We start from the raw sequence: 18,559 nt of genomic DNA on the forward strand, positions 1-18,559 counted from the left end.
ATAGATCTAACCGATCTAGAACGAAAACCATAGCAAACAAAACATAGAAAATCCACACCCTGGCTCAACAATTAAGAGTCCCCAGAGCCAGGGCGTGACAGCTATCAAGTACTTGTCACTCATTGTCATGGTATGTTTGGCTTGACAATGTGCAATGGAGTTTGAAGAGCACAGACATCATGTTCCATTCTCTTTTTGAATTGTTAACATATTATTGAATTCTGGAAACTTTGAAATTGTGGAATGTTCTTTAGTTGCTCAAGCAACTCCTTGCTGTCAATGCATCACCAATTAATGTACATTTAGGCATTCTTTTACAAGCAAAAGTGGTTTATTTATGTAGTTTTGCACAGTAAAAGATTGATCTATTTCGCAAGGTTAACTAACAATGAGACAGTGGGACCAACAGACAACCTTTAGACTTTAGGTAAAAGATTATGATATATTTTCTTGGATCCAAAGTACGAACGTGAATGAGGGTGATTGCTGTGCTTTCAGTATTACAAGAAGTCTATCTTGACCAAGTGGAAGATGAAGTTTGAACACCTACTCTCGGATATCAATGGATTTGGACGGTTCCAGATGATGATCATTATCATCAGCTTCATTGCTCGATTCACCCTGCCATGTCACTTTATGCTGGGTAACTTTATAGCGGCCGTACCCTCTCACCACTGTGATCTCAGCGCTCTGGATGATGAGGGCGTCTTTGGGAATCTGACCCAGGAGCAGAGACTGACTGTCAGTATTCCAGTACAGGAAGATGGGACTCCAAGCTCCTGTAAGATGTTCCCAGAGTCCCAGTTCCACCTCCTGTCCAACTCTAATGACAGTGACCTAGCTACAGTCCCCTGCCAGAATGGATGGTTATATGACAACAGCACCTTCAAATCCACTCTTGCTACAGAGGTATGCTTTTCTGTCTCTTTGTCACTAGACTATACAAGTCGAAAGGTAATGATGTAGTCAATGAATGTCTCATTGAATGAAAGGTCATGTTGTACTCATTGAATGTCATTCTTCGACCTCTACAGATGGTTGCATATAAATTAAGTGTTATTTGTAAGTACAAATCTCATTGAATGCATCTTTGAATATTGTTGCAGTGCTAGCAACTCAATGATAGTCTTTCACAAAAGGTAAGTAGAGAGGCCGTTCTCATTTATACTGTACCTTGAATGAGTTGTCTGTTTATTCTTATTTCTACCTCTCACATCAGTGGGACTTGGTGTGTGACCAGAAAGGGCTAAATAAGGCGACGGCCACCATCTTCTTCATGGGCGTGATGTTCGGAGCAATGACCTTTGGTAGTCTAAGTGACAGGTAAGTTAACAATCATTTATTAATTCACAGACAGTGGATTTTAGAGTCAATTTAAAACTAATCTCTCGTGTACAGACGCAGGTAACATAACTGGTATGGTAGCGTCTGTCAACAGAATGTGTGGATGCAATGATTAATGAGGAACCCTTGATGCGTCACTGAGCATTTGGACAAATCTTGATTTTACAGGTGTTAGTATCTTTTGGCCCATAGACTTGCCCGTAACTTGGAAAGGGGGGGGGGGGGGGGGGGGCTACCGCGCTGCTTCCACTCCTCGTTGTAGGATATTTTCTAACATGTCTTTCCCCGGAACTTAATCGAGCATCTGATGCAATTACGTGAGATTTTAGTTCTGGATTTCCAAGATGACCTAAAACCATGAAGTAGACTGTCTCTGAATGGAAAGAGAAAAGTTGTTAAGCTGTGAAAGGCCCAGTGCAGTGTCAATTTGTTTTTTCCTGTGCTTTGTATCATATTGTACAACAGCTGATTAAACTAACACTGTAAAAGTGTGAGAAAAATGTATATGTGTTATTTCCTGATTACACTACATGACCAAAAGTATGATCGTCTAACATTTTATTCCAAAATCATGGGCATTAATATGGAGTTGGTCGACTCTTTGCTGCTATAAAAGCCTCCACTCTTCTGGGAAGGCTTTCCACTAGATGTTGGAACATTGCTGCTGGGACTTGCTACCATTCAGCCAGAAGAGCATTAGTGAGGTCGGGCACTGATGTTGGGCGATTAGGCCTGGCTCATAGTCGGCGTTCCAAAGCTGTTCAATGCGGTTGAGGCCAGGGCTCTGGGCTCTGGGCTCTGGGTTCTTCAAACTATTTCTGTATGGACCTCGCTTTGTGCACAGGGGCATTGTCAAGCTGAAACAAGAAAGGGCCTTCCCCAAACTGTTGCCACAAAGTTGGAAGCACATAATTGTCTAGAATGTCATTGCATGCTGTAGTGTTAAGATTTCCCTTCACTAGAACTAAGGGGCCTAGCCCGAACCATGAAAAACAGCCCCAGACCATTATTCCTCCTCCACTAAACTTTACAGTTGGCACTATGCATTGGGGCAGATTGCGTTCTCCTGGCACCCGCCAAACCTAGATTCGTCCGTCAGACTGCCAGATGGTGAAGCGTGATTCATCACTCCAGAGAACACGTTTCCACTGCTCCAGAGTCCAATGGCGGCGAGCTTTACACCACTCCAGCTGACGCTTGGCATTGCGCATGGTGATCTTAGCCTTGCGTGCGGCTGCTCAGCCATGGAAACCCATTTCATGAAGCTCCCGACGAACAGTTCTTGTGCTGACGTTGCTTCCAGAGGCAGTTTGGAACTCGGTAATGAGTGTTGCAACCGAGGACAGACGATTTTTGCGCTTCAGCACTCAGTGGTCCCGTTCTGTGAGCTTGTGTAGCCTAGGATTTCATGGCTGAGCCGCTGTTGCTCCTAGACAGTTGACCGGGGCAGATCTATCAGGGCAGAAATTTAATGAACTCACTTGTTGGAAAGGTGGCATCCTAAGACGGTGCCACGTTGAAATTCACTGAGCTCTTCAGTAAGGCCATTCTACTGCCAATGTTTGTCTATGGCGATGGCATGGCTGTATGCTCGATTTTATACAACTGTCAGCAACGGGTGTGGCTGAAATAGCCGATTCCACTAATTTGAAGGGGTGTCCACATACTTTTGTGTATATAGTGTAGTTGCTGGTTGAAAATACAATCTACACAGGACCTTCTAATCAGCAGGTTTTGCATGGGTTGGAGTTTTGGCTTGCCTGTTGACAACACCAGTGGTACATTTGTTAATTTACCCATAACAAAGAGAATTCCAAACCTATAAAAGTTTTCCCCTCCCCACTCAGACCACTCCCAGACATCATAGCAAAATTATTGCTTGAGAAGTAGTTTTTTTCTAAAAAGTTATTTCTGATTCTTTTTGACCATTTTAATGGAAAACTGTTATAAGGTACTTAATTGTTACCCAGAAATTATTTAGTTTTTAATATTTTATTAGGATACCCATTCATTGCCACGGGAAGTAGGGGTTCTGAGGGTGCTGCAGCACCCCCTGAAAAATTTGAATATTTATTTATTTATTATTATTATTATTAATTTTTTACTGGGCCTTTACAACTCCTGTATTAGCGGACCGATATAGCCGCCTTCAGCTGCAGGAAACTTTTTTTCACAAAAGTAGTGCACTGGGCCTTTCCTGCTCCTGTATTCAGAGCTGGTCCTGGCCATTCTGCTGCCCTAGGCGAGACAAACATATAGCCCCTACAAAACTAGAATACTCCCAGTAAGCAAAATATCGTTGAAAATATGTCTAAAATCCGTATTTTCCAGACGTTGAAGTTAGGTTCAATTTATATTCTGAATGAAAGGTGAAAATATGTATTTTCCAGATATCAAGGCCGGTTGGGACCACACCAAATCTGAACCAAACATAGGCATCTACGGTTGAGCAAAATCAAGGCTGGTTCAGACCGGACCAAAAACCAACAACCGTGGACGTGGAAATCAAGGCCGGTCTGGAATGGACCAAAAAAAGATTGCTGGTCTGGACAGGACCAAAAAAAGATGTCCAAAAGACATCGGCGTCGGTCCGTGCTTACTGGGGTGTCGCCTACAGTGTCATCATGCAATGGAATTTTATGAATGCCCATCCATGTCTTAGTCCCACCGTTTCTAAAACAGGCTTTTCCATTGGCTTTATTAGTCCTGATTCCTGTGACTAATCAATTTGGCTATTTAAGCTCTGAATACCAGCAACCCAACTTTATCAGGAGTTATCCTGAGTTTATTTGCAATGTGTTTACACAGCGGGAAATTGATTAGTATTTTATTTTGCGCTATAGATACAAACTTGAATCCACTGATCATGACAATTTAGCCCAAGGGGTGAAACTCCTGGACAGCAGTTGTGAGTAGCCTGATTATCCATTCCATATTGTCCATTTTACTTTGGCCTGTACTGTTTTTAGGATATGTTGTTTGTTAACATGTCAACACATGTTTTATTTGATTGGGATTTAGGTTAGGCTATTTGATCGGAGAAACCTGCATGATGAAATAAGTGTCTGTCTCATTACTTATACATGTTTTTGTCACGATCGTCTAAAACAGGAGACCAAGGCGCAGCGTTGCGAGTGAACATGATGACTTTAATTAGACAAGCACGTCAATACAAAACAAAAGACGAAAGTGAAGTCCAACAGTGACAAAATACTGAACCTGGAACAAAAACCCACAACACCCAAGAGAAAACACACAGTATAAATATGGCTCCCAATCAGAGATAACGAGCCGACAGCTGACACTCGTTACCTCCGATTGGGAGTCAATGACCAAACCTAGAAATAAACGTGACAGAAATGCAACCATAGAAAATCACCCAAAACCCAACAAAACACAATACACCCTGGCTCAAATACAAAAGTCCTGGAGCCAGAGTGTCACAGTACCCCCCCCTAAAGGTGCGAACTCCGGGCGCACCAGCATACAGTCTAGGGGAGGGTCTGGGTGGGCGTCTGTCCACGGTGGCGGTTCTGGCCCTGGTCGTGGTCCCCACCCCACCTTAGTCACTACCCGCCTCCGTAGCCTCCTCCACATGACCACCCCCCAACTAAACCCCACTGGATTAAGGGGCGGCACCGGACTAAAGGGCAGCACCGGACTAAGGGGCAGTACCGGACTAAGGGGCAGCACCAGGATAAGGGGCAGCACCGGGCTAAGGGACAGCACCGGACTCAATGGCGGATCCTGGCTGGCTGGCTCTGGCGGATCCTGGCTGGACGGCTCTGGCGGATCCTGGCTGGACGGCTCATGGCTGGCTGAAGGATCTGGCTGCTCATGGCTGGCTGACGGATCTGGCTGCTCATGGCTGGCCGACGGATCTGGCTGCTCATGGCTGGCCGACGGATCTGGCTGCTCATGGCTGGCTGAAGGATCTGGCTGCTCATGGCCGGCTGACGGATCTGGCTGCTCATGGCCGGCTGACGGATCTGGCTGCTCATGGCTGGCGGAAGGCTCTGGCTGATCCTGTCTGGCGGAAGGCTCTGGCTGATCCTGTCTGGCAGAAGGCTCTGGCTGATCCTGTCTGGCAGAAGGCTCTGGCTGATCCTGTCTGGCAGAAGGCTCTGGCTGATCCTGTCTGGCAGAAGGCTCTGGCTGATCCTGTCTGGCGGAAGGCTCTGGCTGATCCTGTCTGGCGGAAGGCTCTGGCTGATCCTGTCTGGCAGAAGGCTCTGGCTGATCCTGTCTGGCAGAAGGCTCTGGCTGATCCTGTCTGGCGGAAGGCTCTGGCTGATCCTGTCTGGCAGAAGGCTCTAGCGGCTCCGGTCTGGCGGACGGCTCTGACGGCTCATGGCAGACGGGCGGCTTAAGCGCCTTTGGGCAGACGGGCAGTTCAGGCCCCGTTGGGCAGACGGCAGACTCTGGCCGTCTGAGGCGCACCGTAGGCCTGAAGCGTGGTGCCGGAACTGGAGGTACCGGGCTGAGGACGCGCATCTCAGGGCTAGTGCGGGGAGAAGCAACAGGGCATGCTGGACCCTGGGAACGCACATAACGCCTAGTGCGGAGAGCCGGAACAGGGCATGCTGGACCCTGGGGACTCACATAACGCCTAGTGCGGAGAGCCGGAACAGGGCATGCTGGACCCTGGGGACTCACATAACGCCTAGTGCGGAGAGCCGGAACAGGGCATGCTGGACCCTGGGGACTCACATAACGCCTAGTGCGGAGAGCCGGAACAGGGCATGCTGGACCCTGGGGACTCACATAACGCCTAGTGCGGGGAGAAGGAACAGGGCATGCTGGACCCTGGGGACGCACATAAGGCCTAGTGCGGAGAGCCGGAACAGGGCATGCTGGACCCTGGGGACTCACATAACGCCTAGTGCGGAGAGCAGCAACAGGACGCACAGGACTCGGGGAACACACAGGAGGCTTGGTGCGTGGTGTAGGCACTGGTGGTACTGGGCTGGAGCGGGGAGGTGGCGCCGGAAATACCGGACCGTGCAGGCTTACTGGCTCCCTTGAGCACTGAGCCTGCCCAACCTTACCCGGGTTGATGCTCCCCGTCGCCCGACCAGTACGGGGAGGTGGAATAACCCGCACCGGCCTATGAGGGCGAACCGGGAACACCATGCATAAGGCTGGTGCCATGTACGCCGGCCCGAGAAGACGCACTGGTGGCCTGATGCGTTGGGCCGGCTTCATGACATCCGGCTCAATGCTCAATCTAGCCCGGCCGATACGTGGAGCTGGAATGTGTCGAACCGGGCTATGCCTGCGTACAGGAGACACCATGCGCTCTACTGCGTAACACGGTGTCTGCCCGTACTCTCGCTCTCCACGGTAAGTCCAGGGAGTAGGCGCAGGTCTCCTACCTGACTTCGCCACACTCCCTTTTAGCCCCCCCCCAAGAAATTTTTGGGTAGTACCCACGGGCTTCCAGCCTCGACTCCGTGCTGCCTCCTCATACCACCTCCTCTCGGCTTTAGCTGCCTCCAGCTCTTCACGAGGGCGGCGATATTCTCCCGGTTGTGCCCAAGGACCCTTTCCATCCAGAATCTCCTCCCAAGTCCATGAATCCTTGATAGGCGTCCATAAATCCTGTTGCCGCTTGACACGCTGCTTGGTCCTTTTATGGTGGGTTTTTCTGTCACGATCGTCTAAAACAGGAGACCAAGGCGCAGCGTTGCGAGTGAACATGATGACTTTAATTAGACAAGCACGTCAATACAAAACAAAAGACGAAAGTGAAGTCCAACAGTGACAAAATACTGAACCTGGAACAAAAACCCACAACACCCAAGAGAAAACACACAGTATAAATATGGCTCCCAATCAGAGATAACGAGCCGACAGCTGACACTCGTTACCTCCGATTGGGAGTCAATGACCAAACCTAGAAATAAACGTGACAGAAATGCAACCATAGAAAATCACCCAAAACCCAACAAAACACAATACACCCTGGCTCAAATACAAAAGTCCTGGAGCCAGAGTGTCACAGTTTTCTCTAGCCTGAAGGCTACAGAAAAGGCTACATACTCTTTCTACCATATACTATATCTGCTACATAATTTATGTTAGATACTTTTTTGACGGAACGTTTGTGGAGCGTGGCATCGATGCATCTCTCCAACAGCACCCAGGAGAGGCGCGCTGGGAATGGACAAGCGAAATACTTTGCGCCCCTGCCTTTGACAAAGCGGGCACTGCTTATTACAGGGCAGCATCAGCGCTCACCTAAAAAGCCCATATGCCACTGGTTGAGAGAAATTGTCATTGTTTTTGGGAAGAATTATGTGAGGTTTTATGTGTTGTTGGAGGTGTGTCTTGGTCAGTTTAGCTCAGAAAATGCCGCCCTCTTCAATCTGCCGCCATAGGCTGCCGCTTAATGCTGCCTAATGAGCGGGCCGGCCTTTCCTGTATTAGCGGACCGATGTAGCCCTCTGCAGCTCGGGAAGCTTTTTTTTTCTCACAAAAGTAGTGCATTGGGCATTTACTACTTCTGTATTAGCGGACCAATACAGCCATCTGCAGCGCAAGGATAAATATTGTTTTAGAATTCGCAGCACCCCCACCTGCAAACATCTTCCCTTGGCTATGTCCCAATTAGCTATTGCTGAACCAGCAGCTACTCTTCCTGGGGTCCACACAAAACATAAAACATGACATAATACAGAACATCAATAGACAGGAACAGCTCAAGGACTGAACTACACAAATTTAAAATAAGGACAATAGTAGGTCCTTTTTTGGTTCTAACACAACAATGAGAGAAACAGAGAGACCCATTACTCTATGCCTACATCCAAATACATTAATATATTACATTTCCATTTTCATATATTCCATTTACATTCAGTAGCATCTAGCAGTAACACACATACATACACTACAGGTCAAAAGTTTTAGAACACCTACTCATTCAAGGGTTTTTCTTTATTTTTACTATTTTCTACATTGTAGAATAATAGTGAAGACATCAAAACTATGAAATAACACATGGAATCATGTAGTAATCAAAAAAGTGTTAAACAAATCAAAATATATTTATATTTGAGATTCTTCAAATAGCCACCTTTGCCTTGACGACAGCTTTGCACACTCTTGGCATTCTCTCAACCAGCTTCACCTGGAATGCAAGAAGCGGCACAGGTCCTAATCCAGGCACATGTCATCTCCCATCTGGATTACTGCAACTCGCTGTTGGCTGGGCTCCCTGCCTGTGCCATTAATCCCCTACAACTCATCCAGAATGCCGCAGCCCGTCTGGTGTTCAACCTTCCCAAGTTATCTCACGTCACCCCGCTCCTCCGCACATTCCACTGGCTTCCAGTTGAAGCTTGCATCTGCTACAAGGCCATGGTGTTTGCCTACGGAGCTGTGAGGGGAACGGCACCTCCGTACCTTCAGGCTCTGATCAGTCCCTACACCCAAACGAGGGCATTGCGTTCATCCACCTCTGGCCGCCTGGCCCCCCTACCTCTGCGGAAGCACAGTTCCCACTCAGCCCAGTCAAAACTGTTCGCTGCTCTGGCACCCCAATGGTGGAACAAGCTCCCTCACGATGCCAGGACAGCGGAGTCACTCACCACCTTCCGGAGACACTTGAAACCCCACCTCTTTAAGGAATACCTGGGATAGGATAAAGTAATCCTTCTACCCCCCCAAAAAAAAATAATAATAAAAAAAATAATAATAATAATAATAATAATAATAATAATAATAATTAAATAATTTAAAATAAAAAATATAAAAAATATATAGATATATACAGTGGGGAGAACAAGTATTTGATACACTGCCGATTTTGCAGGTTTTCCTACTTACAAAGCATGTAGAGGTCTGTAATTTTTTATCATAGGTACACTTCAACTGTGAGAGACGGAATCTAAAACAAAAATCCAGAAAATCACATTGTATGATTTTTAAGTAATTAATTTGCATTTTATTGCATGACATAAGTATTTGATACATCAGAAAAGCAGAACTTAATATTTGGTACAGAAACCTTTGTTTGCGATTACAGAGATCGTACTCCTGAGTGGCGCAGTGGTCTAAGGCACTGCATCGCAGTGCTAACTGTGCCACTAGAGATCCTGGTTCGAATCCAGGCTCTGTCGCAGCCGGCCGCGACCGGGAGACTCATGGGCGGCACACAATTGGCCCAGCGTCGTCCAGGGTAGGGGAGGGAATGGCCGGCAGGGATGTAGCTCAGTTGATAGAGAATGGCGTTTGCAACGCCAGGGTTGTGGGTTCGATTCCCACGGGGGGCCAGTATAAAAAGAAAAAAAAAGAAATATGTATTCACTAACTGTAAGTCGCTCTGGATAAGAGCGTCTGCTAAATGACTAAAATGTAAAATGTAAATGTAATACGTTTCCTGTAGGTCTTGACCAGGTTTGCACACACTGCAGCAGGGATTTTGGCCCACTCCTCCATACAGACCTTCTCCAGATCCTTCAGGTTTCGGGGCTGTCGCTGGGCAATACGGACTTTCAGCTCCCTCCAAAGATTTTCTATTGGGTTCAGGTCTGGAGACTGGCTAGGCCACTCCAGGACTTTGAGATGCTTCTTACGGAGCCACTCCTTAGTTAATAATATAATAATAATTGCCCTGGCTGTGTGTTTCGGGTCGTTGTCATGCTGGAAGACCCAGCCACAACCCATCTTCAATGCTCTTACTGAGGGAAGGAGGTTGTTGGCCAAGAACTCGCGATACATGGCCCCTTCCATCCTCCCCTCAATACGGTGCAGTCGTCCTGTCCCCTTTGCAGAAAAGCATCCCCAAAGAATGATTTTTCCAACTCCATGCTTCACGGTTGGGATGGTGTTCTTGGGGTTGTACTCATCCTTCTTCTTCCTCCAAACACGGCGAGTGGAGTTTAGACCAAAAAGCTCTATTTTTGTCTCATCAGACCACATGAACTTCTCCCATTCCTCCTCTGGATCATCCAGATGGTCATTGGCAAACTTCAGACGGGCCTGGACATGCGCTGGCTTGAGCAGGGGGACCTTGCGTGCGCTGCAGGATTTTTAATCCATGACGGCGTAGTGTGTTACTAATGGTTTTCTTTGAGACTGTGGTCCCAGCTCTCTTCAGGTCATTGACCAGGTCCTGCCGTGTAGTTCTGGGCTGATCCCTCACCTTCCTCATGATCATTGATGCCCCACGAGGTGAGATCTTGCATGGAGCCCCAGACCGAGGATGATTGACCGTCATCTTGAACTTCTTCCATTTTCTAATAATTGCGCCAACAGTTGTTGCCTTCTCACCAAGCTGCTTGCCTATTGTCCTGTAGCCCATCCCAGCCTTGTGCAGGTCTACAATTTTAACCCTGATGTCCTTACACAGCGCTCTGGTCTTTGCCATTGTGGAGAGGTTGGAGTCTGTTTGATTGAGTGTGTGGACAGGTGTCTTTTATACAGGTAACGAGTTCAAACAGGTGCAGTTAATACAGGTAATGAGTGGAGAACAGGAGGGCTTCTTAAAGAAAAACTAACAGGTCTGTGAGAGCCGGAATTCTTACTGGTTGGTAGGTGATCAAATACTTATGTCATGCAATAAAATGCAAATTAATTACTTAAAAATCATACAATGTGATTTTCTGGATTTTTGTTTTAGATTCCGTCTCTCACAGTTGAAGTGTACCTATGATAAAAATTACAGACCTCTACATGCTTTGTAAGTAGGAAAACCTGCAAAATTGGCAGTGTATCAAAAACTTGTTCTCCCCACTGTATATTGTAAAGTGGTTATCCCATTGGCTATATGGTGAATGCACCAATTTGTAAGTCGCTCTGGATAAGAGCGTCTGCTAAATGACGTAAATGTAAATGTAAATGTAATTTGGTTGACGTCGGGGGATTGTGGAGGCCAGGTCATCTGATGCAGCACTCCTTCACTCTCCTTCTTGGTAAAATAGCCCTTACACAGCCTGGAGGTGTGTTGGGTCATTGTCCTGTTGAAAAACAAATGATAGTCCCACGAAGCCCAAACCAGATGGGATGGCGTATCGCTGCAGAATGCTGTGGTAGTCATGCTGGTTAAGTGTGCCTTGAATTCTAAATAAATCATAGACAGTGTCACCAGCAAAGCACCCCCACACCATAACACCTCCTCTTCCATGCTTTATGGTGGGAAATACACATGCAGAGATCATCCGTTCACCCACAACGCATCTCACAAAGACACGGCGGTTAAATGTACTGTATGTACTGTATGTATGTGTATATGTATGTGTATGTATGTATATGTATGTATGTGTATATGTATGTGTATGTATGTATATGTGTGTGTATATATATATATATATATATATATATATATATATATATATATTTGCGAGAAAACAAAACATATGGGGGATTGGAAGTGATGCAGACAATTACATTGATGGAAGTTACAATCTATCAGCAACATTAAAGCTGATCCCCCCCACAAAAAAAGTAAAACAAATTCAATAAATAAAAAGACACGGCGGTTGAATCAAAAATCTCCAATTTGGACTCCAGACCAAAGGACACATTTCCACCAGTCTAATATCCATTGCTCATGTTTCATGGCCCAAGCAAGTCTCTTCTTCTTATTGGTGTCCTTTAGTAGTGGTTTCTTTGCAGCAATTCGACCATGAAGGCCTTATTCACACAGTCTCCTCTGAACAGTTGATGTTGAGTTGTGTCTGTTACTTGAGCTCTGTGAAGCATTTATTTGGGCTGCAATTTCTGAGGCTGGTAATTCTAATGAACTTATCCTCTGCAGCAGAGGTAACTCTGGGTCTTCCATTCCTTTGGCGGTCCTCATGAGAGCCAGTTTCATCATAGCACTTGATGGTTTTTGCGAATGCACTTGAAGAAACTTTAAAAGTTCTTGAAATTTTCCGTATTGACTGACCTTCATGTCTTAAAGTAATGATGGACTGTAATTTCTCTTTGCTTATTTGAGCTGTTCTTGCCATAATATGAACTTGGTCTTTTACCAAATAGGGCTATCTTCTGCATTCCAGGTGACTACCTCATGAAGCTGGTTGAGAGAATGCCAAGAGTGTGCAAAGCTGTCATCAAGGCAAAGGGTGGCTATTTGAAGAATCTCAAATATAAAATATATTTTGATTTGTTTAACACTTTTTTGGTTACTACATGATTCCATATGTGTTATTTCATAGTTTTGATGTCTTCACTATTATTCTACAATGTAGAAAATAGTAAAAATTAAGAAAAACCCTTGAATGAGTAGGTGTTCTAAATCTGTTGTCTGGTAGTGTACATCAGTATACATATGCCTATGACTTATTTAGGTAAGATAGGTATTGTGCTATGAGGTTTTTATTACAATTTTGCTGTTTGCTTGAGTAATTTGAGATGGAAGGGAGTTCCATCTATATAATACTGTGCGTTGCCTTGAATTAATTATGGATTTGGGGACTGTGAAGGGACACCTGGTGGCATGTCTGGTGGGGTAAGTTTGTCTGTCAGAGCTTCTTCACCACATTAATATTTCTCACTAAAACCAAAATTGATGCAGTCAATCTCTCCTCTACTTTGATCCAAGAGAGACTGACAATTTGATATTGAGATAAAAACGGCTGCATTTGGCCTTTAATCTTTTTAAATCGATTAAATTAAGGGGAATTTTGTATTTCTATTCTCTCTACATAAGCTTTTACATTTCTAATTGAAAGAGGGGAGCTGCCTCACACTACAGAAACAGGAAATAGGCCCCTGCCATATGGGCTGTTCTAGCTTGGACAAGGCTACTTAATGTAAGTAGATATTTTTCTGTTCACTTTATCTTCACATGTTGTCTTTTTTCTCTAGGTTTGGTAGGAAGACCATGCTCCTGGTGTCCTATATCTCTGGCATGCTGTTTGGTATTGCCAGTGCTTTCTCCACCTCCTTCATCATGTTTGCTGTGCTCAGGTTCTTCACTGGGTTCGGCATCACTGGCATCGTCATCGTCTCATCAGTACTCAGTGATTATACACACACACTTGCACACACCCAAGCACACACACACACACACACACACTCAAATATGAAGCCCACCCACCACTAGACGAATACAGACAACCAACGTGGTGTCCCAGAGACTATCCTTGTCTCATCTGGTGTTGCGTTGTGTTGCCCTCAGGTGTGGAGTGGGTGGACATTGAGCACAGAAAATTAGTGGGAGTGATTGACAGCCTGTCCTGGACGTTTGGTAACTCCATGATTCCAGCCATAGCCTATTGTGTGAACGACTGGAGACAGCTGACCATAGTGGTCACCTCACCTCTCGCCCTGGCCATACTCACATGGAGGTCAGAGGGAGGGAGGGACTGACAAACAAATGAATGGACAGTTAACAGTTGCTGTGATATTGTGAATAACATCTTTACCTCCTCCAATAGGTGGATTCCTGAGTCAGCCAGGTGGCTCATAGCCAATGGGAAGTTTGAGAAAGCAAACTTTTATTTGCAACAATGTGCCCAGATGAACCAGAAGGAGGAGTTTGCATCCAAAATTACACCAGAGGTAAGGGAATGCCAGGATAGGATAAGTTTAAGCAATATGGTTCATCTGATTCTTTCACCTTTCCTTCTAGCCTGGTTACAGATCTGTTTGTGCTCAAATCAAATCAAATGTTATTTGTCACATGCTCTGAGTACACCAGGTGTAGATTTTACCGTGAAAGGCTTACTTACAAGCACTTTCCCAACAATGCTGAGTTAAAAAGTATGAAAATTAGAAAATAAAAATGGAAATATTAACACAATAAAATAATAACAAAGCTACAGTATATACAGGGATACCGAGTCAATGTGCTGGGGGTACGAGGTAGTTGAGGTGATTGAGGTAATATGTACATGTAGGTAGGGGTAAAAGTGAGGCAATCAGGATAGATAATAAACAGAGTAGAAGCAGCGTGTGTGAAGAGTGAAAGATTGCGAAAGAGTGTGTGTGTGTGTGGCGTCAATATGGATGTGTGTGTGTGTGTGTGTGTTTTGTGTGTGTGAGCGTATGTAGTGTGTGTGTGTGTTGGAGTGTCAGTGTAATATGTGTGGGTTGAGTCCAGTGATTGTGCATAGAGCCAGTGTGAGAGAGTCAGTGCAACAAAAAAAAAGGGGGTGAATGCAAAATAGTCCGGGTAGCCATTTGATTAACTGTTCAGCAGTCTTATGGCTTGGGAGTAGAAGCTGTTCAGGAGCCTTTTGGTCCCAGACTTGGTGCTCTGGTACCACTTGCAATGTGGTAGCAGAGAGAACAGTCTAAGACTTGGGTGGAGTCGTTGACAATTTTTAGGGCCTTCCTCTGACACTGCCTGGTACAGAGGTCCTGGATGGCAGGGAGCTCGGTCCCAGTGATGTACTGGGTCGTACGCACTACCCTCTGTAGCGCCTTGCGGTCGGATGCCAAGCAGTTGCCATACCAAGTGGTGATGCAGCCAGTCAAGATGCTCTCAATGATGCAGCTGTAGAACATTTTGAGGATCTGAGGGCCCATGCCAAATCTTCCCAGCCTCCTGAAGGGGAAGAGGTATTGTCGTACCCTCTTCACGACTGTGTTGGTGTGTTTGGATCATGATAGGTCCTTGGTGATGTGGACACTGAGGAACTTGAAGCTCTTGATCCGCTCCAGTACAGCCCTGTCGATGTGAATGGGGGCGTGCTCGGCCCTCCGTTTCCTGCATTCCACGATCAGCTCCTTTGTCTTGCTGACGTTGAGGGAGATGTTGATGTCCTGGCACCATACAGCCAGGTCTCTGACCTCCTCCCTATTAGCTATCTCATTGTCGTCGGTGATCAGGCCTACCACCGGTGTGTCATTTGCAAACGTAATGATGGTGTTGGGAGTCATGCGCGGCCACTCAGTCGTGGGTGAACATGGAGTATAGGAGGGGACTGAACACGCACCCTTGAGGGGCCTTGTGTTGAGGGTCAGCGTGGCGGATGTGTTGTTGCCTACCATCACCAGGGGGCAGCCTGTCAGGAAGTCCAAGATCCAGTTGCAGAGGGAGGTGTTTAATCCCAGGGTCCTTAGTTTAGTGATGATCTTGGAGGGCACTATGGTGTTGAACGCTGAGCTGTAGTCAATGAACAGCATCCTCACGTAGGTGTTCCTTTTGTCCAGGTGGGAAAGGGCAGTGTGGAGCGCAATAGAGATTGTGTAATCTGTGGATCTGTTGGGATGGTATGCGAATTGGAGTGGGTCCAGTGTGTATGGGATGATGGTGTTGATGTGAGCCATAACCTTCCTTTCAAAGCATTTCATGGCTACAGATGTGAGTGCTACGGAGCGATAGTAATTTAGACAGGTTACTTTGGCCTTCTTGGGCACAGGGACTGTCTTGCTAACTCCTATGGTCAGAGTTGGCAAGACAGCACAAACAGATCTAGGACCTGGTTACTTTCCCTCTGAAAGCCTGGGTGGGATTTTTCCCATACTGCTTATATATATCCAATCTTTTCATATCTACAGGAGTGTCGAGGAGATAAAGTATAGGGGTTGATTTGGGATTCAGCAACTGATCCGCCTCTGTTCTTCTCGCCACCAGACTCTGTCCAGTATCATTGTGACAGAGAGAAAAGACAGAACCTACTCCTACCTTGACCTGGTCAGAACCCCAAAGATGAGGAGACTGGCTCTACTCACAGGCATAGTATGGTGAGTATCCCCGGTCTCATGATATCTGATACAAGTTGCTTTAGTAAATGCATGTTCATCATGTCTAGCTATACATAATAATGTAAGAATAATGTAGAAATGTATTGATGCTATCAAGTTGGGTAACATTTCATTTGAATGTTCTGATCTAATGTCCACATAAGATAATATCATGAAATGTAATTTCAACATTAAATTAGACTTTTAGCTCACCTCAAACTATGTCAAAACACATTACATCAGTCTACACAGTTTAACAACACCAACAATGCCAACCTGATTTCTCATCCCAAAGGTATGGTGTGGCTTCAACATATTATGGCATTAGCTTCAACATCACTGGATTTGGGCTCAACATATATCTAACCCAGTTTGTATATGGTGCCATAGAGCTGCCAGCCAAACTAGCAGTGTACTACCTTCTGGATAAGGTGGGCAGGAGAAACACTGAAGTAGGATCTCTGCTAGGAGCTGGAATCTGTCTCACTATTAACATTTTCCTACCCAGAGGTGAGTGCTTTTTGTTTTTATCAGGGAGGCGGGCAATTCCAGTCCAGGAGACATCATCTTATAATGTATAGGAGTTGTCATCTAATACTGGAGTTGGAACAAACCCTGGCAGTACTAGATGATAACTCTACAGGAGTTATCACATCTCTACAGGAGTTATTATCACATCTCTACAGGAGTTATCACATCTCTACACAAGTTATCACATCACTACAGGAGTTATTATCACATCTCTACAGGAGTTATCACATCACTACAGGAGTTATTATCACATCTCTACAGGAGTTATCACATCTCTACACGAGTTATCACATCACTACAGGAGTTATTATCACATCTCTACAGGAGTTATCACATCACTACAGGAGTTATCACATCTCTACAGGAGTTATCACATCACTACAGGAGTTATTATCACATCTCTACAGGAGTTATCACATCACTACAGGAGTTATCACATCTCTACAGGAGTTATCACATCACTACAGGAGTTATTATCACATCTCTACAGGAGTTATCACATCACTACAGGAGTTATCACATCTCTACAGGAGTTATTATCACATCTCTACAGGAGTTATTATCACATCTCTACAGGAGTTATCACATCACTACAGGAGTTATCACATCTCTACAGGAGTTATTATCACATCTCTACAGGAGTTATTATCACATCTCTACAGGAGTTATTATCACATCTCTACAGGAGTTATTATCACATCTCTACAGGAGTTATTATCACATCTCTACAGGAGTTATTATCACATCTCTACAGGAGTTGTCATCTAGTTCTGCTGGGGTGTGTTCCAGTCTGTTTCAGTTATTCATGAACTCATCCTAAATATTTAAATATGGTGGGTAACTTTGACTTAAAGGAAAGGTCATGTCGTTCCTCTCCTCCCTTTCAGACATGTCTGTTTTAAGGACGGTGGTGGCGGTGCTGGGGAAGGGTTGCTCGGCAGCATCCTTCACAACCATCGTGTTATACAGCTCTGAGCTGTTCCCTACTGTGGTCAGGTAAATCACACCTCTGTCTCCGATTTAAAGTGTAACTAAAGACAGGTCAAAATGTGTGTTCTGTATCTTTCTCTCTCTGTCTCTCAGGCAGAACGGCATGGGCTACAACTCGTCCATGGGTCGTCTGGGAGTGTCTCTGGCCCCTCTCATCCTGCTGCTGGATGAGGTGTGGAGGGACCTTCCCCAGGTCCTTCTCTGCTCCATAGCCCTGCTGGCTAGCCTGGTGGCCAGGATGCTGCCTGAGACACGGGGCCGCTGTCTACCAGAGACCATCCAGGACATTGAGGACGGGCAGACAGGGTACGATATAGCCTCTGTGATATAGACACTTAGGTTGGGATTCAATCCAATGTGCGTTAAAGAGCAGTGCACTAGACAGATGACAATTAACTGTAAGTCGCTCTGGATAAGAGCGTCTAATAAATGACTAAAATGTAAATGTAAATGTAATGCGCCTATTAAAGGCGAAATATGCAGAAATCGCTCCGCCATTGCCTAGTTGCTAAAATTCTAAAATGCTAGCCTATAAACCTAGCAAACCACAATTTCTCAAGCAAGCATTTTGGGTGTAATCTGTAAATTCTTTGCAAACATGGTTATTGATGATTATGAATATCATAGTAAGTGTTTTATCAATGATTATGTGTTTATTTCTTTTTTAATGTACCATTCTAGGAAGAGTTTGGCTGGATCCCAAGTTGTGGAAACAACAGAAATCCCTCTAAAATCAAAGGCCAACAATGAGATGGAAAATTGATACTAAGACAGTCTTTCTGTATATATTTTTTATATGCCGAAATGTGCACCAACAACAATTTTTCAAGTTCCACATCAAAAACAACATTCAAACCTAGCACTATAATTTGTATATGAGGAATAAAATATGCTTCTCTTGTATCTCGTTTCTCTTTTTAGTCATTTAGCAGACACTCTTATCCAGAGCGACTTACAATTAGGGAGTGCATACATTTTTTCATACTGGCCCCCCATGTAGCTCAGTTGGTAGAGCATTGTGTTTGCAACGCCAGGGTTGTGGGTTCGATTC

At 45.3% G+C, this 18,559-nt stretch overlaps 1 protein-coding gene across 1 annotated transcript; it reads left to right on the forward strand.

The window, feature by feature from the left end:
• Positions 1-531: 531 nt before the first annotated feature.
• LOC311136814 (solute carrier family 22 member 7-like) lies at positions 532-18,271 on the forward strand (the record flags this gene model as incomplete). Its single annotated transcript, XM_084171100.1, has 10 exons — positions 532-909; positions 1,220-1,323; positions 13,162-13,316; positions 13,475-13,643; positions 13,734-13,857; positions 15,878-15,987; positions 16,283-16,497; positions 17,406-17,514; positions 17,602-17,814; positions 18,190-18,271. The coding sequence occupies 10 exons, from the start codon at positions 532-534 to the stop codon at positions 18,269-18,271; spliced, it is 1,659 nt and encodes a 552-aa protein (XP_084027226.1).
• Positions 18,272-18,559: the final 288 nt, after the last annotated feature.

This window comes from Coregonus lavaretus, assembly GCF_964263955.1.
Source record: "Coregonus lavaretus genome assembly, chromosome: 1".
NCBI classification, from domain to species: Eukaryota; Metazoa; Chordata; class Actinopteri; order Salmoniformes; family Salmonidae; genus Coregonus; species Coregonus lavaretus.